This window comes from Passer montanus, unplaced genomic scaffold, assembly GCF_014805655.1.
Source record: "Passer montanus isolate IOZ18808 unplaced genomic scaffold, ASM1480565v1 scaffold174, whole genome shotgun sequence".
In the NCBI taxonomy this organism is placed as follows: Eukaryota; Metazoa; Chordata; class Aves; order Passeriformes; family Passeridae; genus Passer; species Passer montanus.
Window position 1 is genome coordinate 389843 of NW_024364715.1, and position 25242 is coordinate 415084.

At 52.0% G+C, this 25242-nt stretch overlaps 1 protein-coding gene across 4 annotated transcripts; it reads left to right on the forward strand.

Moving 5' to 3' along the window:
- The first annotated feature begins 1933 nt into the window (after positions 1 to 1933).
- CYSTM1 (cysteine rich transmembrane module containing 1) lies at positions 1934 to 25242 on the forward strand. 4 transcript variants are annotated; one of them, XM_039704392.1, is made up of 3 exons: positions 1934 to 2066; positions 12969 to 13210; positions 24795 to 25242. In XM_039704392.1, exons 2-3 carry the CDS (start codon positions 12988 to 12990, stop codon positions 24899 to 24901), a joined length of 330 nt encoding a protein of 109 aa, XP_039560326.1. In that variant the 5' UTR covers positions 1934 to 2066; positions 12969 to 12987; the 3' UTR covers positions 24902 to 25242. The 4 variants fall into 4 exon arrangements, with proteins under 4 accessions (XP_039560326.1, XP_039560328.1, XP_039560329.1 ...); XM_039704394.1 differs by having other exon boundaries at positions 2008 to 2062; XM_039704395.1 differs by lacking the exon at positions 1934 to 2066 and adding an exon at positions 2195 to 2312.

Genomic DNA, 25242 nt, shown 5'->3' on the forward strand with positions numbered 1-25242 from the left:
GCAGCCTCTTCTTGGTGCCCTGGAAGGGCTCTTGAATGTCTCCCACACCTCCCACCAGCCAGCAGGTTTCATTTGGGATACCCTTGGGTGCTGGGTGAGTTCTAGGGGTAGCTGTGTATCCTGTTTTTCTCTCACCCAAGAATATAGCACGTCATGTAACTAATTTAAATAATTTCTTCCTGGTTGAGCCTCATTAGGGACCCAGCATTACGCTGGCCTGATTAGATCTACTAATCGATGGTGGGGAAAAAGAAGCTGGTTTCAGCACACGCGGCAGCACAGGAGCAGGATCATGCTGCTCCACTCCCTGGAGACCCCCAGGGTCCCAGCCACATTCCCACCAGGATCCCCAAGCCCACCACACACCCCTCAGGCACAGCGTCCCTCCACTGGTGGGACACCGCTGGCCACCACGGTGAGTCACGGTCATGTGCCAGGGGCAGGGGCGGTGACTGAACGCTCCGACCTGCGTCCTTGACCTATTTTATCTGGGCAAACCCGTAACTGCTTTCCCAGGCTCTGTGCCTGGACCCTCTCCTACGCACGTGTCCCGCTATCAGCAGAAGGCGACAGCGCCCGTGCAAAGGTCCCGGTGGCCAGCCAGGTGTCCCGTCCAGCCCGCGGGGAGGGGAAGCAGGGCGGGTTTGGGGGGCTCTGGGGCCCGGCCCAGCCCCTGCCGTGCCCGGGGGTCCCCGGTGGGGCCAAGGCTCTCCGGGTCCCAGTGCTGCTGGCCCCGGTCCTGAGCAGGCTGAGGCTGCCCCCGGTGCCTCCCGTGCCCCCCGTCCGTCCTTGGTTCAACCCCGAACAGCCCCGCTCAGCTGCCGGGACCCCCTGCCCGCGGCACGGCCCCGGACACCGGCCGGGACAACCGGGACAGAGGCACGGACGGGGACACGCAGAGGAACAGGGGCAGTGACAGCAGCTGGGCCAGGGACAGGAGCAGGAATGGAGACAGCGACAGTGGCAGTAGGTGTGACAGGGATGGCGCTGGGACAGGAACAGTGGCAGCAGCTGGGACAGGAACAGGGCACGGACAGAGACAAGGGCCACAGCTGTGACAGGGACGGGGCAGGGAGAGGTACAGGGACAGAGACAGGGGCAGTAACTGGAACAGGGACAACGACTGGGGCAGGGACAACGACTGGGACAGGGGCAATAGCTGGGAGAGGGACAGGGGCAAGAACAGTAGCTGGGACAGGGAAGGGACAACGACAGGGACAGGGGACACTAGCTGGGACAGGGTAGGGACAGAGACAAGAGCAGAACCTGGGACAGGGGCAATAGCTGGGACAGGGAGGGTCGGGACAGAGAGAAGAGCAGAACCTGGGACAGGGACAACGACAGGGACAGGGGCAATAGCTGGGACAGGGTAGGGACAGAGACAAGAGCAGAACCTGGGACAGGGGCAATAGCTGGGACAGGGACGGGGTAGGGACAGGGAGAGAGACAAGAGCAGAACCTGGGACAGGGACAATAGCTGGGATAGGGATGGAGTAGGGGTAGGGACGGGGACAGAGACAAGAGCAGCAGCTGGGACAGGGACAATAGCTGGGACAGGGACAGGGACAAGAACAGTAGCTGCGACTGGGGAGGGACAACGACAGGGACAGGGGCAGTAGCTGGGACAGGGACAAGAGCAGAACCTGGGACAGGGACAACGACAGGGACAGGGGCAGCAGCTGGGACGGGGACAGGGACAAGAACAGTAGCTGCGACAGGGGAGGGACAATGACAGGGACAATGACCGGGACAATGACCGGGCCAGGGCCCGGGGCTGCTCCGGTCGCTCCTCGGCCACGCCCCACTCGCGGCCACGCCCCTTGGGGCGGGGCCCGGGCCGTGACGTGCCCGCCCCGTCGGGGGGCGTGGCCTGTCTCCAGGGCCAGGGCCCGGGGCTGCCCCGGTCGCTCCTCGGCCACGCCCCACTCGCGGCCACGCCCCTTGGGGCGGGGCCCGGGCCGTGACGTGCCCGCCCCGTCGGGGGGCGTGGCCTGTCTCCCGTGACGTCACCGTGCCGCGGGGTGCGCAGCAGGTGCGGGCGGCGGCGCGAGACGCGCAGGGCGCAGGTACCGGGGCTGCGTGAGGGGCCGGGGCCTGGGCCGGGCTCGGCTCGGCTCGGCTCGGCGCGGCGCGGCTCGGGTGGGGGCGCGGGGCTGATGGGGACGCGGAGGATGAGGAGGAGGATGAGGAGGAGGAGGATGGGGAGGAAGGCTCGCCGCGGTGACGGGCCGGACCCGCGCGGTCCCTGGCAGCCCGCGGTGGTGACCGCGGCACGGCTGGTACCCATGCTCGGGCTGGTCCAGTGTAGAGAGGTGCGGCAGCGCTCGGAGTAAAAATAATAGTGCTGTTTAAACATCGTGTGGTTTAAAGCCATTATGGTTGTCCTGGATTAATGCTTTCTGTTGCTGTAGCTGGGGACGCCTCATTTGGATAATTAAATGTCACGGTGAAACAGGAGAATGAGGGGCGGAGAGCACTCGTGTCCTCTGTGTCGCATGGATGTGCCACCCCGGCAGCGGGTCCCTCTCTGCCCCCCTCGTCCCAGCTTCGTGTTTAGCTTTGGCTGAAAGGGAAAAAAGAGGTGCCTTTGCTTTTGATGCCTCTACTACGAGACGTGTGTGAACAGCCTGGTTGTAAATAGGGTAAGTTTGGGTAAGGTAGTGAGTGTGGGTGAGTTATAATGACTGTGCTGAGCAGCTGCCTTCTCCTTGTGCTGTGTAAATACAGTTATAGGATACAAGGTGTGGGAAGTGCTGCTGTGCTAGCAGTGGGGTATTTCTCATCAGTTGCTTAAATAATAAGTGACTCTTCCTAGAAGTTTTTGATGATGATGATAATAATATTACTATATCAGGTAGACTGAGGAGGAGGCTGAAAACACTGAGACTTTATAAATTTTTCTGATCGTATTTCAGTGCTTTTTGGGGGCAGTCAGGGATTAATGTGCATGTTAGATAATAATCTTCTGCTGTGCAGAATAGTGGTTTTACCAAGCACAGGAACTTCAGAACCACGAAGTCTGCTACACTCTTCCCCTTATTCACATGCTGTAAAGGCTGTCTTTGTCAAATACTGATTTGTCATTCCCCAAATGGTGTGAGAGCTGTAACTGATAATCTGCAGACACTGGTGGGTGTCCTTGCAGCAGAGGTCGAAGAGGAGACTGTCCTGTAGAGGAGAGGCTCTGACATGGCTGGGGGCTCTGTGTCTGAGCAGACCCTGCCAGGCGGTGCCCTGGTGTCAGTCAGAGCAGAGAGCTCTGCTCTTCTGCTGCCCTGTGTCCCCCCGGGCCATGGTACATTTAAAATTGGCAGTGGTTTGCTGCTCAGAAAACCAGAGGTGTTCAGTGACTGTGAGCAGAGATGTTCCTGCTCGTAGCATTGCACTGGGATGACAGAGGAGTACCTGGAGGCCTTTGTGTGCCCTAAACAGAGGAGCTGCCTGTTCTGGGGTACTTCTGTGCAGCATCAGATGAATATCTTGCCTGATTTTCTTTTTCTATGAGGGCAGAGCAAGTTAGGGTAACTCTGGATGTTCAAGAAACAGGTCTGCATTTCTCCTGTGTCCCCTGTTTGTGATCTCTCTGTGGCACGGATGGAAGCTTGTCAGGGCTCCCTGAAAACTTCTCGTGGGCACTGGAGCCTTGAATGGGCAGGTTCACTCATTCTCTGCTGTCAGTATTGATATTTTCTACTCTCTGGGTCGTGTATCCTGCCTTTCTCAACTTCCTGCTGCTGACCTCAAACCCGATGGCTCAATGAGCAGAAAATAGCAGCGTCATTTCTGGGAATAGGGGAAGATAGGAAGGACCCGAGCCATTGAAGCAAACGGCCAGCCTTGCCAGGCCTGGCATCCTGCCTGCCTTCCACAGGGAGCCTGCTCAGCCGGCGTGGGAGAGGCTGCCTTCCCCAGGATTCCTGCTGAGGGGCAGGCAAAGGCTGGGCTGCCCTCCCAGCTGTATCCTGGGAGCTCTTCCCAGCCGGGATCCCCTTGTGTGGAAGTGCCCTGTCCTGGGAGGGAGCAGTGCTGTGCTCCAGTGAGACTGCAGAAGCTTTGGGGAATGGACCTCCTTGGAAGCATCTAGTCTGTTGTGTTCCTTATGCTGAACAAAAGCTGCTCTTTCTGTCACTTAAATATCAGAGAAAGAGATTTCCACTCTAGGATTCTAATGTATTCTTGAGGTATTATTTGGTCTTACCAGCTATTGAGGACAGTCCCTTGATGTGTGGAAGTTTTTCAGCCCCTGACAAGGTAAGACAAAGGTTTCTTGGTTTGGTGACCACTGGGAGAATCTGGGAGTGGCTGTGACAAGCAGACATTAAAGAGGATTTTTGCATACGCCCTACAGGCAAAATAAAGCATCATGTTAGAGCCACATGAAAGATATGGAAAAGCAGAAAAAGTGAGAAAACAACATGGAGGGGGGCGAAGAAATCTCAGTCTCATTCCATTTTCCAGCCTATCATGGAAATCTCTTTCTGAGTAATGAGATCTCAGCTGCAGAAAATGCCTGTATTTCTGTCTGCACACAGCAGCATAGCCGTGCCTTGGGAGCTGTGTGCTGCTGCCAGCGTGCTTCTGCTTGAGGTGCTAGAAAATCATCATGCTCTGGGTGCTATCTCCCACTTAATCCACCAGTGCTTCGGAGCTGGGGAAGTGTTCCTGAAAGACTGCTGCTGTTCCATGGCTGGAATGCTGCCAGAACACCATCTGAATAACATACAAATGTATTATCTGTGCTTACTAATTTTCTTGCCAGTCAAACTGTTTGTTTCACGTTCTCTTTTCACTTAGACCGACAAAGCTGCTTGCTTTAACTGTTATTTGCAGGTCTAGTTTTACAGGACAATCAGATGTTTTCATTGAGTTTTTTGTTGTTTTGATATTTGTTGCACTTTTAAACAGTCAGTACACCACTTTAACAGCAAATTATGGTCATGTATTTCCAGAATTATCTAAGGCAATACATTATACAAACACTTGAACAAGAGCAGTGCATGCAAAAGCATTCAAAACCTGAAATCAAGATGTTGATGCTTCTCTCCGAAATTATTTCTGTAAAGGACTTTGCTTTTTGGTGTATTTTGCCCAGGCACTGCTGTACCTGGACAGAGTCTCACCTGGTGTGTCAGCAACAAGTACCATGGCTGACACCACCTGAGGGGCTGTGAAGTGATGCTTTCCATCTTTGTTAGTTCCTGGTGTTAAAGTATATTTCATCTAAAGGTTTTCTAAAACCTTTCTTCAGATGTCTGAAAAACTGGACAATTTCCCTCCCATAAAGCTGCAGTGCACATAATAGCAGGGCATTGGATTTGGGGTTTTTCCCACTAATGCTTTTCTTGCAGGGACGAAGTCAGCTTCATACTTTCCTTCTGCCATGCAGAACCTGTAGGTAGACAGGGGCAGGCAGTAAGTGATGGGTAGTGTTTCTGAAGAGGTTTGTGTTGGTAACAATTGATGAGACATTGAAATTTGTCTGAAGAAGGAAAATCCTGGCACAAAATCCTGTGTGGGTGTGAGGGTGCATTGGTAAGAGTTCTGTGGAGATCTGTGACTGTGAAGCTCCACAAGGGATGTTGCCTCTGAGGCAACAATTGTCAGCATGACAGCCCTTTAGCACTGATCAAATCCTGGTTTCTGAAACCAAAATCACCTGGAAGTGTGCATATGGTTTTGCCAAGAAGCCAGGGCAGACAGTGGGGCTGGGGAGCTGGGACTATTTGTAGAGACACCAGTGTCAGCCTCAAACATCATTTCACTTTCCATTTTCACACATGGGCAGACTTCAGATCTCTGGAGGGCTTGGAGGATACCAGGAGGAGGGAATACCTGGCTCAGGAAGGTTAAATGCTTGTTCTTCCAAACCACTGCTCACTGCACAGAGCTGCCTGTTCTGGTGGCTTCAGCCACAGGAGCAGCAGCAGTTGTTTTTGTGCAGGAGATGCCTGACAGCCACTCAACTGAACACGAGGAACTGTCCCTCTTCCCAAGGACTGTGAGTGTCCTGGGGTCAGGACACCTCTTAAGGAAATGGGCTTGAACAGAGGTTTTAGCTCTTCCTTTCACAGCACAAAGCTAGGCTTTTTGCTTTTGCCTAGACCTGCATTTTGGAAATTAAAGTAGTTTCAAACAGCTTTTGTCAGAAAAGGTGGAGGCAGCTCTTGTTCCCCCTCAGCTATTAGTCTAGGCTGATGGAGCTACCTGGTGAAGTGGGAGGGCAAATCAGGGAGGAAGCTTTTCCTGGAAGCAAACTGAGCAAGAATGGCATCTCTTACAATTTTATCCTTAACATACCTTTCATACAATCACTAAATGGAGCTGACAAATAAGCTGGTAAGAGGGAAACACGGAGCCAGTGCCATTTAAAAGCCACTTGTGCTCTCTTTCATTTGGATACTGTTCATATGAAATGTAATTTAAATGCTAGGCTGGTTGCCAGGAGCTGGATTGTTGATGTTAAATGTACTTTCCATTAGAGCTCTGTATTGGAAAACTACTTCCTAGCGCTGCAGGCATTGGAAGGGGTGGGTTACATCAGGGTGCCCCAGTTGTCCTTCTCAGGGTCTGCCCTCCATCTTCATCTCTGCAAAGACCAGCTGAATCAATACCTGCCATACCCAAAACGTGATTCCTCCTGACCACAGCAGCACGAGGTGCAATGCTTGTTCTGCTGTCCTAAAAACAAGCAACTTCTCACCTTTAAATTCCAGAAATCTGCTAATTGCTTTTGGATCATTGTGGGGGGTTTTCTTCTGTGTTCCAGACTGCTCATTTTCTTTGGTTTGTTTGTTTGTTTAATTTACTAATCCCCCATTTGTTTTCATAGGGCTGTTTCTTGCACTGTTCCGTGTGCAAGAGAAGGCATTTCACCCTGTTTCAGCACCCTGGTTAGATTGTCCTCTCACCACTATGCACAGTTCTTTATTTAATGGATTTGCCTGCACTGGAGATTGCATTTGAAGGATCTGACTTGCAGGCAGCTGTCTGTAGACCAGCTACTAATCCAGCTGCCAGTGGATTAGTAGCTGTGACTACTGTGTAAAAATACAGATGTTTTTATGAGTGCTCTCCTCAGTTTTGCCAAGGTAACAAGGTACCAACAGGTAGAAGCAGATTCCTACTGCTCCCCCATCATTTAGGCAACAATTATGGTGGCCATAATTAGTCTGACCCCAAGAGATGTTTGGGAGTGCCAGCCTTCTACGTGGCCTTTTGGAGGAAGGAAAAAGGGTGAAACTGGGTCATCTTGGCAGGCTCCGAGGGGGCTTTGTTTGGGCACCCCTTGTGCTAACAGAAAAATGTTCTTCCAATGTGCTTTCCCTTATTCTCTTCATTTTTGGTTATTTTCATGTATCATGTTACCCTCTGACCTAAAGTCCTCCCTGTGCAGGCCAGGGTGTGCCATAGGGCTGCACTTACAGAGTGACGTAGCCAAGAGCCATCTAAATTAGGCTTCCTGTTCCTTTGCTCCTAGTTTTAGAGGTGGCAACTTGTGGATGGTGAGCCTTCCCCAGGCTGAAGCTGAGGCTTTTCCAGGAAGAGGCTGTGTGTTGTTCTGGGTGAGCTGTACGTGTGCAGTGCCAGGCTCTGCAGCAGCTATTCCCACTTGGAAGGAGCTCGCAGTTGCAGTGACGTACAGCGCAACTTGAGCTCTGTTTTTAGCTTGATGGATGGCAAGAGCTGCCCTGGGAGTGGGCTGGGAAAGGGGTGGGAAGCAGGAGACAGCTGTGGCACTGTGCAGAGAGAGTCTGCCTGCTTCCTCCCAGACAAATGGTGACACTAAAAGGCACGGTGATGGCCGGAAAGAATAATCAAGGAATGTTGTAGGTTCTGTTGAAGCACACAGTCTTCAGCTCAGGAGAGATGTCTGAAAAAAGAAAATTATAATAAATTCATGATTGTGCTGGAAGAGGAGGATCAGGAGCAATGACTGACTAGTTCTGCAGCAGCTGCCTTGGTTTGCTGGCCTTGTACAAGGCAGTAAGTGTGAAGCAATCAGAAGTCTTTTCAAAGCCTAATGGTGAAATTTGTTTCTCTAAGGACCGGTTGCCAAAATAGACAAGCTAAATATATATCTGTGTGTAGTGAATTCAAAGCATTATAGTTCTGTACTTGCACCTTTTGCTAAGCCTTAGCCAGAGCCAGGTTACAGCTGTAGAGGGACTGATATTCTCCCATAGGATGGTGGTTCTTGCCTGTTGGTGCCTCTGTGTGTACATACACATCTGGGGTCATGTGCATTTCCTATACAACACCATACTTCAGTGACTTCTGCTTTGCAGACCTTTTGCAGCCTTCTGGCTGGGGTATGGTAAGCAGCTTGTTTAAAAATGAAACCCTGCTCTTGGGGTAGGGGAAATGATGTTTACTTAGCAGTGTGGAACAAAGGAGTTTGAATGTAACTTAAGAAAACAATGATGTACCAATGAACTTGCCCCTTAGCAAAAGTACTGATGCGGTGGGGAGGAGGAACAGGAACGTGGTTTGCCATTCTCTTCAGATGGATTAGCAATTTCTCTGTTGTTAAACAGCAGCAGACAGGGCAAATGCTTAGTGACAGTCAAGGAAGTCTCTTTGTTTGCAAGGAAATCTCTTTGTGAGGCTGTGCAGGGACCATTGAGCTCTGTAGTGGCTCTTCCTGCTGGACCTCCTGCAGTGCCATGGAAGGCAAAGGGCTTTACTGGTGGCTGGCTTCCTTCTTCTGAGCTTTGCCTCTGAGAGGTGCTGACCAGGAAAGCCACAGATACAAGTTCTCATGCAACCTCACAGGGGCTGATCCTGGTTGCAGCTCACACAGAATTACTGGCTGGGGTGAGAACCCACAGCAAAGCTTGGTGATACGTTTGACTAAGAGCTCAGGTATGTCTCTGAAAAGTATCTGCTTCATGATTCAAAACCCTGCCATGCAAACACATACCCATGGGAGTAAATAGGGCTAGGAAGTGTATAAAGTCATGTACGAGGTCATGAGACTGAAGGAAATTTCAGTGTTGTCACACAGCTCAAAAAGGGCAAGGAGGAATGTGTGTACGTGTAGCGATGACTGGCAGTGAAACTGGGGGAAAAGGAAAGATTCTTTCCAAGAACTTAGGCTCCACAGCTCCCACCTGGGTTTGCTGAATGCCTTGATGAATTCTTCAGGAGTTTTCTCACTCATCACAGACAAATCCTCAGTGGCTGCTGAAAGTGTTCATGCTGGACACTCTCTTTTATCTCTTGCCTAATCTCAGTTATGTTACTTTACCCTCAGTTGTGGAATATGCTCTTCTTAGTCTCCATCTTTTCCTCTGTTCTGTTGTTCTGCTGTCTCTGCCCAGCTGTCAGGAGGTTCTGGCCAGTTTTCCCCTCGGTACCTCTCCCATATCAGCAGATGAAATCTCAGTTACTGCCTCCACTCCAAACCGGTCTTCTCTTCCAAAATTGTTTTGACATGGCTAACACGGAGCTGGTAAACAAAGAACATGAGTGGTTCTTTCTTGTTCCCTGTGCTGCCACTTCCCTGTTTGCTCAAGCCACTGGATTTTTAACTCCTTCTGACCATTTCACAGACCTTTCTGCAGACCTGCTGATGTGCTGGTTTTTTTGTTCACCCACCATGTCTGTTGGTTTTAACCAGGCTGTCTTCTTACCACACTCTTTCAGGGATTTCTGAGCTGTACCAGGTACACCTGATCCCCATCTCAGCTCTTTGCCTGGTGCTTCCACTGGCTCCAAAGGGATTCTGGCTGTTCCCTTGCACAGAGGCCAGGCAGGCTCCCTGCTTGGCTACCAAAGGGAGTGAATGGCCAGCCCTGATGGAGAAAGGTGGCCCCCAGCAGTCCCAGCACGAGTCCCCTTGGGAGCAGTGGAGTGGCTGAGTTTGTTACAATTTGCTGACTGAATTTGAGTTCACAGCATCTGTTAAACCTTGCTTCAGCACTAAAATGCCAGTGATAATGAATGTGGGTAAATGAATTTATGCATCTGAAGGGACAGAAAGGAAGACTGACCTTCCCTTGGAAGCGTGGACTGAGTTGACCATCCTCTTGGGCAGAAGGACCTTGAAAACTGAAGTAATCCAGGTGCATCTGCTGGAGCTGGACAGTGCTCATTGAAGCAAGATAAGCCCAGGGAGTGCTTAAGGTTTATGAACAAAACATGGTCTGTTGTTTGCTGCCTTTGGATGCCTTGTGTGTGTGTGTATATAAAAACACATGTATTTGTACCTAGGGTGTGAAATTACACCCTTGAACAGAGAAGGGGGACATGGATGGAGAGGTTGTCCCCTGTCCAAGGAGCAGGCAATGGGCTGGGGCTCTTTGATCTGGAACAGGGCGTTCCCACATGCCACCTCCCAGGTTTGGTGCATCCCTAAATTCAGGAGGGTGAGCTGCTGCAGTCGCCCTGATGGGGCAGGAGGCAGTTTTCCACAAGGCAGGCAGCAGCCCTGGATTCCCTCGTGCCAGGAGCAGGCATGGAAGGTGTACATGGGGTCAGGGAGGCTGAGCAAACCAGGGCCTTCACAGGGCTGGCTGGGCCGTGTCTGGGCACCAAATGGTTCCTCTGCAGCACGCAGTGGTCTGTGGGTATACACACACACTCACTCTGGCCTTGTTCTTCCCTGGAAACTTGCTTTTCGATGTTATTTTGGGACAATTTTCTGGGTTAGATGAGCATTAGTGGCCTGGTATGTCCCAGTTCTCTAATTGATTGCATTGAAGTGAGTTGTAGGGCTGGCTGCCTGCCTTTCCCTGCCCCCCGAAGGAAGAATTTCCTTGCTGGAGACTTGGTAGGGGCGTTGCATTGCAGTGCAGCGTTAAAGAGCCTTGAGTTAAGTGTATGTTGTGCTTGTCAGTTCTAAAGTGAGCAGTGAAGTGGTCTGGCTGGCCTCACAGTGGGGAAAAAAAAACAAATCATAAATAAAATTCCTGTAATCCCTGGCATTTGCTTAAGCAGTTAAAACTCTTGACAAAGCCATTAAAAGGCATCGTCTGCAGGGTATAGCACTGCCTTAGCAGTTAGCTGGGACAACTTCTTTGTGAAGGGAAGAGGAGGGACAGACACTGATCTCTTCACTCTGTGACTAGTGACAGGACCCAGGGAATGGCTGGAACTGTGTCAGGGCAGGATTAGATTGGGTATCAGGAAAAGGTTCTTTGCCCAGAGGGTACTGGGGGCACTGAGCAGGGAATGGTCACAGCCCCCAGGCTGCCAGAGCTCCAGGGGCTCCTGGACAATGCTCCCAGGCACAGGGTGGGGCTGTCGGGGTGTCTGTGCAGAACCAGGCAGTGAACTGGAGGGTCCTTGTCCAACTCGGCATGGCAGTGATCCTGTGGCTGTGCCTGGCACACAAGAGGAGCGCTAGGATGAATTCAGGTGAGTGACAGCTGCAGCCTGCGAGCCTCAAGGGCTCCTCGCTGTCCCGCAGGGGGTTGGCAGCCCTGTCCCCTTGGAGCAGCCCCTGGGTCGCAGGCACAGCGTGGGATCAGCCGGGCTGCGTGCGCGGTGCCGCTTGGCACCATCGTGCTGCCGACCTCCGGGCAGGAGCAGCGTGTAAACGAGCGAGAGCCTCGGGATCCGCGCCGGGCTGGGATCCGTGCTCGGCTGGGGATCCGCGCCGGGCTGGGGATCCGCGCCGGGCTGGGATCCGCGCCGGGCTCGGGATCCGTGCTCGGCTCGGGATCCGTGCTCGGCTGGGGATCCGTGCTCGGCTGGGGATCCGTGCTCGGCTGGCGGGATCCGCGCCGGGCTGGGATCCGCACCGGGCTGGGATCCGCGCTCGGCTGGGGATCCGTGCTCGGCTGGGTTCCAGCCGCGCTGGGCTCCGCTCGCCGAGCCGGGCTGGAACCCCCCGGGCTGCCTCAGCCCCAGCTGCTGGGTGTGCCCGTGGTTCCTGCTGCCGTCCCCCAGGGTGGGAGCGAGTGCTGAGCAGTCGGCCCGGGCCGGCTCCGTGCCCGTCCCGGTGCCATCCCGAGGGGATGCTGCTGGCCAGCCCCGCTCTGCCTCGGCGAGCCCGGCCGCGGCAGTGTGCTCCTGGTGTTCTCCCTGTGCCGTGGGGGCGGAGGTGGGTAGCAAAGGGGAACTGGTGATCTGTCTGCACCCTGTGATCGGGGAAGGAAATGGCAGGGTTCAGCTGCTTCAGCCAGGAAGGTTCCTGAATTTGTAGGATATTAACATACACTTATGTTTTGCAGACAGGGAGAAGCTTCAGGAGCCTAATGTAAGAAATGGTTTGCTTAGTCATGCTGCTTAGAGGTTCATTAAAATTGCAGCATTGTGACAGTCTTGTCTTCTGGTGGCGGTGCCATGAGTAATGCATAACATGGGCTTCATGAGCATCAACTCTCTGAGGTATCTTTAATGTTGCTTTTTGAATGAGGCTGAGCCGAGGCCCTAATTTCTTGTGGCTGCTTAATGATTCAGTTGTGTATGACTGGAAGACTATACAACGTGCTGGGGTACAGTGTCATCAGGAAATTATTCATATACAGCCTTGCTCCAGAGTGGTCTGGAGGCTTTAACAATTAGCAGAAGTGTAATGGACATTTGTGTTCACTCCTTCTCCTGTCAAAGCTATCAAATATGCCTGGAACAGGCTGCATTTTTCTATTGTTTTCCTTTCCAATATTGACAGAAACAGGAAATAACCACTTCTGAATCTCTCTTAAAAGCATTTTAATTCATGAGTGGAAGCAGAGGGTTTTGCTTTGCTGCTGCAAGACTTAGGGTGAATAGCTGATGCATGACTGGAAGGCAGAGTGTTACTCCTGCTCAGCTAAGCTTGTGTCACTTAGAGAAATCACTTCAACTCCCTCCCTGCCCCTGTGATAGGGTTAAAAATAAATTTGCTGCTTGATGAGGTATTGTGAAGTCTGTTTCTCACACAACGTAGGGCCCTTGGAGAGCAGTGTGAAATGGAGCTCAGATGGTCATGGATGAGCAGACAAAAGCAAACCAGTTGTCCTGTTTGTTTCCCTCTTTTGCAGGACAGATTCTGCATCCCACATGAGCTACGATAATCCTCCACCGTACCCCGGCCCGGGCCCGACTGCCCCGTACCCACCCTATGCACAGCAGCCAGGGGGGCCCCCTGGCCCCTACCCTGGCTATCCCCCCGGGCCCTACCAGCCAGGCCAGCCAGGCTACCAAGGATATCCCCAGTATGGATGGCAGAACGCGCCGCCACCGCCGCCAGGACCGGTGTACGCAGACGGGCCGAAAAACACAGGTATGGCTGAGCAGCTGCAGCACCTGGCAGGGACACTGTTTGCCTCACATGAGTGCACGCTGACCTTGAGGGAAAGTGTTCACCTGGCCCTAATGGCCTTGGAGGAGGTGGAGACTTGTTTGAAGTGGCCATTTTGTTTACAGCTTGTTTTCGTGCTTTGTTTTGCTGTAGTGTCTCTCACAGTTCTCTCTCTGGTTGTTGGAGAATACTGCTGAGCATCCTTACTGCTGATTCCTCAAGGGAATCCTTATGCTGAGGTTGTTTCACAGGCTTTAGATTTGCCACAACTCTCATTCCACCTGTCTCTTGGTTGATAATTTTCAGCCAAAGGCTGCACAGTTAAAGCTTATAATATGCAAATGTACAATTCCTATGAATTAATGGGCCTAGGTTTTCTTGAGCCCATCAGTATCTGCCCAAGTGATCTACTCATTCCTGGGCATTTTGTTTTTTCTTGAAGTTATTATCATTCTGTGGAAAAAGCCAGATTTTTGGGGAAGGGAGGGAGGATGGTGCACCTTCCCTCTGGCAGCTGGCTGGTCCGTCTGTGTGCCATCCCCACAGTATGGCACACTGGTGTGCCCTGGCACCTGCTGCTCTCCTGGGGCTTGCTGCAGGCTCAGATTGCCAGAGCAGAGGCAGAGAAGATGATTAAAGGACCAGAGCTTCTCCTTTCTGTGAGGAGAAGCTGAGAGAGGTGGGACTGTTCAGTGGGTTTGAACAGTGTGATGTGGGTCTATCAGGAGGGCCCAAATTTTAGCAGTGAACAACTGGTGTGAGGGAATAAGAACCTGAATTGAGGGCAAATCATGAGTTCAACTTCCTCTGTAACAGAGTGAGAGCCCTGCCTTGGAGGAGGAGGAGGCAGCAGCATGGTGATGCTTCCCACCACTTCCACCACATGGACTTGAAGTGTAATCAGGGTTTTCCCTGGGGTTTTGGGGTGGCTAAGAGATGTTTCTTAGTACTAGGCAGGGGACGACTCCTTGTTTCCCATGTTGAACATCTTTGGTTGGTGCCAGTGTTGCTTGTTTGCTGTAGCCACACAAAGAGATGTGCTGGCAGGGGCTGAGGGGACACAGGGGCTGTGGCTTTGAGGCAGTTCTGCTGCCTTGGAAGCTTGAAGGATCTCATATCAAACTGGATCAGGGAACTGATGGCACTGGATGTCCTCTGCTCTTCTCACAAACCTGTGGACCAGCACCAAGAAACTGGAGGGGACAAGCAGTCAAGTGTTTGAGTGTCTTTCACTGAGAGCCCAGGCTTGTTCTGCAGGAGGTTTGATTTTCTTTAGCCTAAGCTAACACACTGCAGAAGCAGCAGTCTAACCCATAAATCAAAAACTTCTGGTAAGTCTTGCCCTTGAGCTGCCTTCCTGCAGCTACAGGTGGTCTCTGAACCCGCCTTGGGAGCCTCTGATTTGCTCTGCTTTTGCAGAAGTAGATGTAAAAAAGGGATAGAATTATACAATGGTTTGAGTTGGAAGGAACTTAAAGATCAGCCTGTTCCAACCCCCTGCCCTGGGCAGGGACACCTTCCACTATCCCATCCAGCCTGGACTTGAACAATTATTGTGTTGGAGCAGCCACAGCTTCTCTGGGCACCCTGTGCCAGGGCCTTCCCACCCTCACAGGGAAGAATTTCTCCCCAAAATCCATCTAACCCTGCCTCCAAGTCCCCCCCCGGGCTGCTTTCCATCCATGCTCCACCCAGCCTGTGTTTGTGCTTGGGATTGCTCCAGGTGCAGGAGCTTCTGCTGGACCCAGCTGAACTTCATGAGATCACATTCCCCCACCTCTCCAGCCTGTCCAGGTCCCTCTGGATGGCACGTATTTATTTTAAACACATTTATTGATGTCTGCAAAGTGAAATCAGGGCTATAACTTTCCATTTGTCTGCAAAAGCTTTCTTTTTCTTCATTCTCCTTCTGTTAAACACCCTTCCCCCCCCGCCCCCTTGCTCCTTTTGGCCAGTCTGTCAAGCTGGAACCTGAGCTTTGTTCTCTGACACTGTAAAAGAGCTTTCAAAGGGGCTTTGTTTAGGAACTCCAGGAGTGTCTAGTTTAGAGTGGGTGTCTCTAAAAAAACTACTCTTTTATAAATCTGTTACACTAGTGCTATGTATCTGTTGGTGTGGCTGAACTTCTAATATAAAAAATTGACATCTAAATTTAATCAAGGCATTGCAGTCAGCCTAGCTGGTCCAGTGTGATTTCATGTGGCTTGTCAGTTCCTGTGGTGTTTCCAACAATTATCTGGGAAGAGCTACTGTGTGGATGCTTTCCTTTCAGAGCGGATGTTTTGCTCTCCTACGTGACTTTGCTTAATCTAATGAATTAAGCTACTCCAGGTAGTACATTAGTATTTCTGAGCAAGTGTGTGTCCACAGTGAAAACTAGGAAATTTGCTATACTCTGAATTCTATGCTTTACATTATTTGACTGTGTGGGCAGACTGCAAAGCGGGCTCTTATGTTGTAGATTGTAGCCAATGTGCTAATGTGTGGAAGTAATTATGTATCATATTTTAGTCTTGAGTGGATCACACAGGTGGAATAATTACTGTTGAGCTCTCAGAATCTGATGGTAAAGTAGCATTTTGTGGTGATGGTGTTGTTTCATCTTAATTTGTAGCCTGTCAGGAGTAGCAATGGACATGGGGCTGTCCCCCTGGCCCTTGGAGAAGTAAAAAATCTTCACATGCCTCACTTTCTGTATTAAAGCTGCATCTGAGATGTAACAGGGAAGCAGCTTAACCTGAGTGCTGCTAAGGGTAGGAAGGAGAAAGTTCTTGCTGTCCAGTGAGCAGTGACTGCAACAAATAGCTGAGAAAGGGATGTCACCACCTTTTCAGTATGCCTTTGGATAGGGGGACAAACCTAAAGGCTTGTTGGGGGAAGCTGCAGTCCAGAACAGCTCTGAACAAGGAGAGCACGTGTGTTCCCCTCTGGGCTGTCTGGGCAGGATTAGCAGCCACAAGGATGTCTGGGGTGCAGAAATCAGCTTGTGGTTAAGACAGTGGTGGGGCCCTATGACTGCCACGTGGCCACCCCCAAAGGGCACTGTGGGACAGGGAGCCTGCAGCTGATCCCAGTGCTCCTTGGCCCCTTCTCCCAGAGGGGATGGAGCACAAGCTTGCACCCCCTCAGAGTCACCCAGCTACCTCAGGGTGTGAAAGGCCTCAAAGCAAATGTTTTTTCTCCACATAAAGGAGCAGCAAGCTGGAGACTCACTGGTGACTGGCTGAGGTGGCACAGAAGCCCTCATGGGTTTGTTTTTTGGATGGATGGCTTTTAGGCTTCACCAGGTTACTGACACCAAAGTCTCCAAAGGAACCCCAGGTCTCACATCTTGCTAGGGCTGGCAACTGATTGCCCATTAGAAATAAACAGCTTGTCCTTTGCCTTCAGAGGTGCTGATGTGTGTGCTGGGCCTGAGGGACGTTGTTCTTAAGGGTGTCTGATTCAGCTTCCTAGCTCTGGGAGCTGACATGCTGATCCCTGTCTGCAGTTTTCCTGCTGCAGAGGCTGAGGGCTGACTCTGTGTCTGTCCACACAAAGTCCATGTGGGTGAGAGTTCCTGGAACAGGGCAGATGTGCCACAGTGCCTGCCCCAGATGTGCCTGCCCCAGAAGAAAGCTGGTAAACACACAGCTTTAGCAATGTGCTTCCTGTGTGCAGCGTTGTGTAGGGAGCAGGTTCTTCTTTACAGAAGGTGCTTGCTTAAGAGGAAGAAAACACCTCGTTCCAGAAGACATCTCATTTCCCCACCAGTATTTTCATTATTTGTTATCAGCTGGCGTAAGGAAACCACAGTAACTGCTGACTGGTCAGCTGGTACTTTCTTGTCTATGTAAATTAGAGGTGAAATGTAATGCAGCTGATAAAGGTATGCTTTAAAAAGAAGTGGAATGAACCAAAGTACAAAGTGACATACTAATTCTAAAAGCAGAAGCTGATGCTAGCAATTTGAGCAGTTTTACTTCTACCTCCACTCCCCTTTGATACATGCCAACATAATGGATGAGGCTGTTCCATGCTGTGCCAAAGGGAACCAGGCTCTGTCAGCAGGCACTGAAGGCAAACAGAGCTCAGGATTGCGTCTGAGCCATTGTACACACAGGGTGGAAATCTTATTTCTGGAAGTTGATTACTTGCAGCAAAGCCGGCTGCGATAAGAGTAATAGTCACAGTGATGCTGTCTGCCTCCTGATGTTTGTCCAGCTGCAGGATAAACAGGTCACCTAGATACAGCTCTGCCTGCTGCTGCAGGCCTGGATGGATTTTCCTCTTCACCTGCCTCTGTGTGGAAAGGAGGGGATTGGAATCGTGAGGCTCTCCAGTGCCTTTCAGTGGTTACCCCCCTTGCTTCCCAAACCATGTGGAGCTGAGCCTTCCCTGCCAGGAGTTAATTTGGAGGTCAGGCTTTCTCTCTCTGTCTAAGTAGTCTGTCAGAGCATTTAGTTCAACTGTTCCTGTACCTTCAGGAGCTGCAACTCCAGATGCTGGAGTCCTGCCAAAAAAAATAAATCTTACTTGGCAGTTGTCCTCTTATCTCCTTCTTTAGTGTGCTTTAAAACCCAGCGTTCTCTCCTCCAGGACTGCTGTATCATCCCTCCCTCTGTCCCTGGCTGCACAAGCAGCAGGGGCTGCTGGCTGGCAAACAGTGCAGTCCTGGGGCTGCTGTCTCAGCTCACCTCCACTGCTTCTCAGCCCCATGGAGGGAGTAATCTGATAAAAACCTGATGGAAAGAAAATTATTCCCTATTCAGGTCCAGTATCTGAAGTCATGCTGCAGACAAACTGGTCTCAGGAGGCCAAGGCTGGCTCCAGTGTGGGCTGATTTAAATGGGGCTGCTGTTCCAGTCCTTGTCAGCTGGCACCAGGCTGGGTGAGGAGCAAATTGTGCACAGCCTTTTCCCAGCACTGCACAGACTGTGGGACTTGGCCCTGTGGGGCTGCACAAGGAGGATCTCACTGGGGCACATTTCCTTTTGCTTTAAATTGGGCTTTGTCCCTCCTCCTGTCAGTCACCCAGAGCACGATTGCAAGACCTTTGTAAGATGAAGTTTGTGCTGTGTAAATCCCTCCAAGCCAGGTCTTGTTTAACTCTAGGACTGATTTTCAGTGTAAGCACTGATACAGGCTGAGGACTGAGCTGTTCTCAGCCCTGCAGCTGACTAGGTCAAAAACATCTTGCCTTAACAGTAAATTAAGATTTCACTGATTTAAAAAAAAAAATGTTGGAGAAAATTCTCAAAATCCGTAGTTTTGGGAGATGTCTCTCATCTGTTGTAGTCTAGAAGCAGGCTGGAGGGTCTGAAGCCCTGAATTATTGTACATTTGAACTGAGGGAAAGTTTGTTTCTCATATGACACGTCTCCTGTACACTTCTAACCTGTGTGCTGGGGGTTTTGTGCTTTGGAGAGCTGGCTGATGCCTGCTGACATCCTGCCAAGACCTGAGTACTCTACAGAAGGTGTGCTGACTCCTGTAAGGAATGCTTGTGCCTTTCAGAGAGGTTGAACCCTTCCCAGGCACATTGATACACCATAAATGCTGATTAGTATCACTTCCATTAACTCCAAGACCTCTTAATCCCATCCCTGTGTGTTCAGGTGAGGACACAAAACCTTTTCCAGCCATGAGCTTAGCAGTAGGAAAATCTTCTGCCTGGTTCCTGCTGAGCCCTCACCCGTGCCTGGCTCCAGGCTGCTGGGTGAGAGGGGAGCAGCTCTGCCCAGTGCAGTGTTGGCTCTGGAAAGTGCTCTCTTGGCTCACCTGCACAGTGATTTCCCTGAAATGTGTGGCCTGCTCAGCTTCCTGAAAGCTGGAACAGCTCTCTGGGGTGAGCCTGGGAGCTGCTCAGCCTTACAGGAACAGAAAGGCAGGAATTTTCCAAACCTGCTGAGCCCAGGCATGTGGCCATGGAAGAGGGAGAGGTGTGACACCTGGTCAGAGTAGTTGTGGATCAGTTGTTTCTGCTTGAGCCCAGGCTGAAATCTGGGCTGGGTCAGCAGTGGCTGTTGGTGACAGGATTTGGATTTGCAGGTGGACATGCCTGTGCTCTGTGGTATTTTCATTCTGTGACACTTGCTTTCTGCTCAGATGGCTCTGGCAGGAGCCATTTGTGTTTGGAGCTGGGAGTTGGGAAACTTGTTCTGAGCATTTTGCAGCTTTGGAAGATTTTTGCTTGGAAGTGGGCTATTGAATTTCCATCTGGCTCTGGTATCTGTTTCAGGAGTGTACTGAGGTATTTCCTGAAATCTGAGTGTGGTGTTGGTAGAGACCGTGCACACAGTGAAAGCCTCTGGGCAGGAAGGAGTTGGGGGGCTGGGAAATTACAGGCCTGAAGCTGTTAGACACAAGCAATACCCTCAGAGGAGAGAAAGAACAATTAAATGCCTTCCTTGCCAAGGGAGTTAGATCTCATCTGTGCCCAGGCTGTGCCCTGGAGGCTTGTGCAGAGAGAAGCCTTGGTGGCAACTCATATGGAAGTTTAGTCCCTGTTCCCCAGTCTTGCAATCTCTTCTGCACTTGCTTTCTGTGGGGGGTTTATTTCAGGAGAAGTGGAAGTCTGGGAGGTCACAGCTGGGTGGCCCTTCTTCCTGCAGCTCTGGGTCTGCAGACCAGAGTGTGCACCCCCAGGGACTCAGGGACATTTGATTTCCTGTTGCTGTCACTTCTGCATCCCTTGGATTCACTTGTGCTGACTTTCCCTTCTCTGGCCTCCATCCTGAACAGAAAGGCTTTCCAAGGACCTGGGTGAGAGTGATTTGAAGTAAAAGCAGATGCACAGGCTGACCTGACTTAGCACAAAATCATTCTAAGAGGTGGTGAGCAACATTTCTTGCTTGCTGAAGAAGAGAAAACAAAGCTCTTGGTGCAGAAGTGGCTTGTGATAAAACCCACTTAATTGACGAGTGGGAAGAGGCTTATGGATCCCTTCTGTGCTGTGCACTCCCCCCCAGATGAGACTCTGGTATTAAGTAATACTCCTGCCCTGACCAGCTGTTCCCATGGCAAACAGCCATTCTGGTACCACAGGAAGGATTTTGGGCTGCAGAAGCAATGATTGGTAAATCACCCACTGCTGCTTCCTCTCATGTGCCCCAGGCCTTGCCTCATAGCCAGGAGTGCAGGTGAAGGGTCTGTGCTGGCACACGGCTGGGCCAAAGGAGAATAAACTTCAGGGCACTGGGTTTGAGCCCTGCCACCTTAAGAGGGTGGTGGGTGCTGAGCTGTGCTCTGCCCAGGCACTGAGCCTGCCCCTTGCTGCCTCTCTGTGCCTGGATGTCATTCCTGTCATACCTGAGACACCCAGGCAAGGGCCTGGCCCCTGTGGTGTGCAGCAGGACTCCTGGGAGAGCTCAGGGGCTCTCAGGCACTGTCACCACCCGTGTAGGTGAGGTGGTACCTTGGCAGTGATGCCTGTGCCTGGATCCTGGGAGGGGATGGGCTGATTGTGGCATCAAAGCCCTTGTACTTCAATCCTTGTAGACCCAGTACAGCACTGCAGTGAGGGGCACTGCAGTCTTAAGGTCACTATTTTAGTTTGTGCCAAACTGGGTGAAAAGCACAGCTCATTCCTTTCCTTCATGGAGCTAATGATTAACGTATCAATTAGGTGTGAGAAGAAACAAAATGTATATGCTCAAGATAAAGCAGACTGTACATGAAATAAGAAGGTATTGTAGTATTTGTTTTAAAAACAAAGTGGGAGTTATTTGCACTGGTTTGTGCAGGCCACTGCTGTGTGATTACAGGGACTGATACCATTTTCAGGGTAAGCATGATTCATGGTGCTCTACGCTCTTTAAGGCTGATTAGGAGGTGGGAGGGTCTCTCAGTTTATACCTTCTCCCATCCTGTTTTAGGAAGAACAATGAAACCATCAAAAACTGAGCCTAGAACTGAGTGCTGTCTAGTGCCTCCAAGAGAAATCACCCTTGTTTCTCTTCTTTTTGGGACCACCAGGCTTCTGATCGTAGTGACAAAGACCCTTTGTGCTGTAGGGGGTGGTTGGAGTGCCCAACCTTGGCCAAAAGAGAGACACAAAGCAGCTGATGAGATCCCCAGTAAAGCTCACCATAGAAAACTGGATGGCTTCAGCTTGGAGGCACTCAGACACTGAGGAATATCACAAAAGCCACAGTTCCCTTCATTGAGAGATTTTGGATTGGGTTTGAATGTGGTGTTTGGGGTGTTGACATTGTGTTTGTACAGCACTGCATGGGCTGGGAGGAGTGGGTGAAGCTGCTACCACATGCTCTTGATGTCCTTCCTCAGGTACTTGTGTCACTCTGATAGTGCCCTCAAGCCAACAGTCAGGTGTCCAAAATTAGCAGATTGGTGTAGAGTGTCTCTAGGCTGGTGAGGGGCTGGGCTGGGAGCAGTTCATCCAGCCTGTCTTTGAGCTGGTTTTCAGCTTGCATGCTGTGGTAGCTGTGGCTGAACAGCTGACCACCCTTCAGCTGTCCTCTGCAAGCCTCACACCCAAATCAGAAAAGCTGTTTAATGCTGTATCTGTGGTTAAAATCTCTCTGGCAATTTGTGTGGTGACAGTGACAAATCTGCAACTCCTGAAGCATTGATGCGACTTCAAAGAAAGCTTCACAAACTCTGAGGAGGGGTGGCTGTCTCTCTTCGGAGCATTGCCCAGATGCTCTCCAGATATGAAAGTTCAGTGTTGATGGTGTGCACACTCAGACTGCAGCAGTGGCAGAGCTGCCCTTGAGATTTGCTCTCCTTGGAGAGGAGCTCTGCAGTGGAAGGCAGCAACCTCTCAAATGTGTATTTCAGGTGTTGGCTTTGGGGCATTCATTGAACTTGGAAGGTGTGTGGGTTTGAAGCACCACAGCTGCCTGCCATGGGGCAGAGGGTTTTCAGAGGGTTTCTGCAGAAAGGTGCTTTTGCCACAATGTGCTGCTGGTTTAAATGGCTTCCAGCTTTTAGCAGAAGAAAGAAGAGGGAAAAACATGAGCACTGTTTCTAACAGAAAGGCTCACCCCAAACCCACGGTGAGTCCTGGAAAAGCCTTGGCATGGCTGCTGTCCCTTGCCCTGTCCTGGTCCTGCCCCCAGCTGTTAGAGGGCAGCTGTGACTGTCCTTCGTCCAGCTCTGGGCAGCCCCTTCAGCACAAGCCATGGCAGCAGTGCCAGGGGCTGGCTGGCAGGGACAAGGTGATGCCTGTGGACACTGTGACCCCTTGAGCAGAGGGGCAGCGTCCAACAGGAGCCAGCTGAGAGCTGTGAGGAGAGCACCCAGCTCCCTCTGCTCAGGCCCAAGCTGGGGAAAGCCATTTCCTTCAATATTTCAGCAAGTGTTTCATAACAGCACTTTGTACATGCCTTGGACATGCTTTGTCGGCTGTAGCTTAAAACTTCTAATGGATTCATCATAAATACTTCAGGCAGACACTTCTTGCAGTCCTGGACAGCTGATTTTAACTGGCAAAGGGCAGCCTCCTCTGTGGTGTGGATCTGCATGTCTCAGGGCACTGGGGCTCTCAGTTTTGGGTATGGCAATGCTCTGGCAGCAGGAATCCAGCTCCCCATGGTTCAGAGGTGACAGCTTGAACCTGACAGGTGGTTGGGAGCCAGGGCTGTGTCAGGGCTCCAGCACAGGGATGTCACCATCTTACACAGGACTCTTGGAGCATTTAGTGTGTGTTTTACCTCCACTGATTGTAACAGGACCTTCTTAGAGCAAACAAACACACCAAAGAGCTGCTTGTTTAGAGCTCCTGGATCCACAAGGTAAATAAAGTCCAGACCAAGCCCCTGGGTCACCTCTCCATGGAGAGCAGGCAGGGCAGAGCTGCTGCCACGCTGCTGTGTAAGGTCAGGGCTCCAAGCCTCCACGTTCTCTTTGCAAGTGTTCCAGCGTGGCTTTGAGTGCAGGGAGGAGGGAGGGGCCTGACCAAAGTCCTGTCTGCCATGTGACATATTCCCCTTGGGATAGGATGGGATGGGTCTGTAGATGAAAGAGATGGGGATGAAAGAGGCAGCCGGGTGCCCGGCTCACAAGCCATGGACCTTGTTCTGCCCTCCTTGCGGGTGTGGCAGGGGCTGGCCCTGGGAACAGCCCTGCCCTGCAGGAGGAGGTCGTGCCGCCTTCCCCTGGCAGCAGCACAGGGCGCCGGGCTTCCATCAGGTCCTGCTCTGCTCCGGCTGGGAGGTGCCAGCCAGGGCTCTGCAGGGGTGGGCAGGGACAGCAGCACCTGAGGGAGGAGAGTGTGGCACCTCTCCGCTCCAGCACGGCCTGTCACAGCGCTGCCACCTCCTCCTGGGGCTGAAGGGAGAAGGGTGCCTCCATCCGGACATTCCTGGAGGACATTCCTGATATTGCTGTGACTGAATGGTCAGAGGGAGAGGGGACCGCAGTGCTGTGCTGGTGCCATGCAGGGGCTGCCCTGGAGCTGGGCTGTGCCTGGGCAGAGGATGCCTCTTCTCTTTTATTCCCCTTGATGAGAGAGAATCTGCCTGAGGCTCAGGCACAGGCTGTCCCCAAGCACAGACATTGGGGGACACAGGCCTTGGGGGATTCCCCCTCTCTGCCTCACTTGGGGGTGCCAGGGTTGTGGCATCGTGTAAGCTGGAGCACATCAGCCTCTGCCCATCGCTCTGCAGAGCTCAAGGAGTGACTGGGGAAGGATTTCCTAGGCACAAAGCAAGCCCATGGGAGAGCCAGGCTGGTGCCATGAGCTATGTGCTGCCCAGGCTTCTTTCTGCCTGTCCAGCACCAGCTGCCTGCCTGGCTTGGACTCCTGTGTGAGGGCACGTTTCCCACACAGACCACAGCAAAGAGAGCCAAGAAAGCTGTCAGGAAGGACAGTCACCCACCTGCCCTCGGTGCCATGAGCTGTGTGCTGCCCAGGCTTCTTTCTGCCTGCCAGCACGCTGTGTCCAGCACCAGCTGCCTGCCTGGCTTGGACTCCTGTGTGAGGGCACGTTTCCCACACAGACCACAGCAAAGAGAGCCAAGAAAGCTGTCAGGAAGGACAGTCATCCACCTGCCCTCAGACCAATGCGGTTCTGGGTGTGGCAGCCTGGGCTCAGTGAGGAGGAGCCAAAGATAAACTGTCCTAATTTGCCTCAGGAACTGGCACAAAGAGCAAGCAGCACAGCGGCCTCAAGTAGGAGACCCTCCCTGAGAGCTCCACCCGACCTGGGGCTCCCTCCCGTGTGCTCAGGCAGCTGGCAGTGTGCAGTACATCCCAGCAGGCTGCCAGGAGCCTCGGGGCAGAGATGGTTCCTGTTCATGAGGTGCTGCCTGCAGCCTTTGGGCACCTGCACTGCGCTGCCACCTCCTAGCCTGTGCCTCGGGTGAGCTGACAGGGCTGGGAGTCCCCTCACGGGGAGGAGGGACAGAGCTGGAACAAGGACTGCTCCCTGTGGGCCGAGTCCCTGTCGTGCTGGGGCAGGAGGCAGTTCTGTGTGTGGTAGGGCTGCAGCAGGGCCGGGGCCCAGCTCCTCCTTCAGGGGGGCTGAGCGGAGGGGCTGCAGGGTGCTGGGAGCTGTCCCGGGGGTCGGGCCGCCCCTGCTTCTTGTCCCGCTCGGTGCCTCACAGCCCTCTGTGCCCGCAGTGTACGTCGTGGAGGAGCGGCGGAGGGACGACACGGGCGAGAGCGCCTGCCTGACGGCGTGCTGGACCGCGCTCTGCTGCTGCTGCCTCTGGGACATGCTGACCTGACCGCTGCGCCCGCCCAGCGCTACGCAGGCTCCCCACTCCCGTCCCGACTTCTTTCTGTTACTGTAATCAACGCTCTGCTTTGCACAGCCAACAGTTCCCGTCTGTCCGTCCTAGCGCCTTGTCGGGGTGGGGGGTGCACTCCTTTATTTTAGTAAAGGAAAAAAAAAAATCCCTTTTTAACATTTCTAAGACTTTTGTTGTAACTTTGAAGAATGTGCTAATGGTGTATTTCAGCCAAGGGCATTCTGATGAAATGTATATTTACCAGTTGAGATTTTCCTAGCCCTAGAGACGAAGACATACGCAATAATTAAAGCCAACAGTTGATTTTTCTTCACTAG

Excerpts from the sequence above, each read along its gene's own strand:
- CYSTM1 (XM_039704392.1), top strand. The coding sequence starts at position 12,988 with ATGAGCTACGATAATCCTCCACCGTACCCCGGCCCGGGCCCGACTGCC. Across the intron at positions 13,211-24,794 it reads AGACGGGCCGAAAAACACAG|TGTACGTCGTGGAGGAGCGG; the intron begins GTATGGCTGAGC and ends CTGTGCCCGCAG.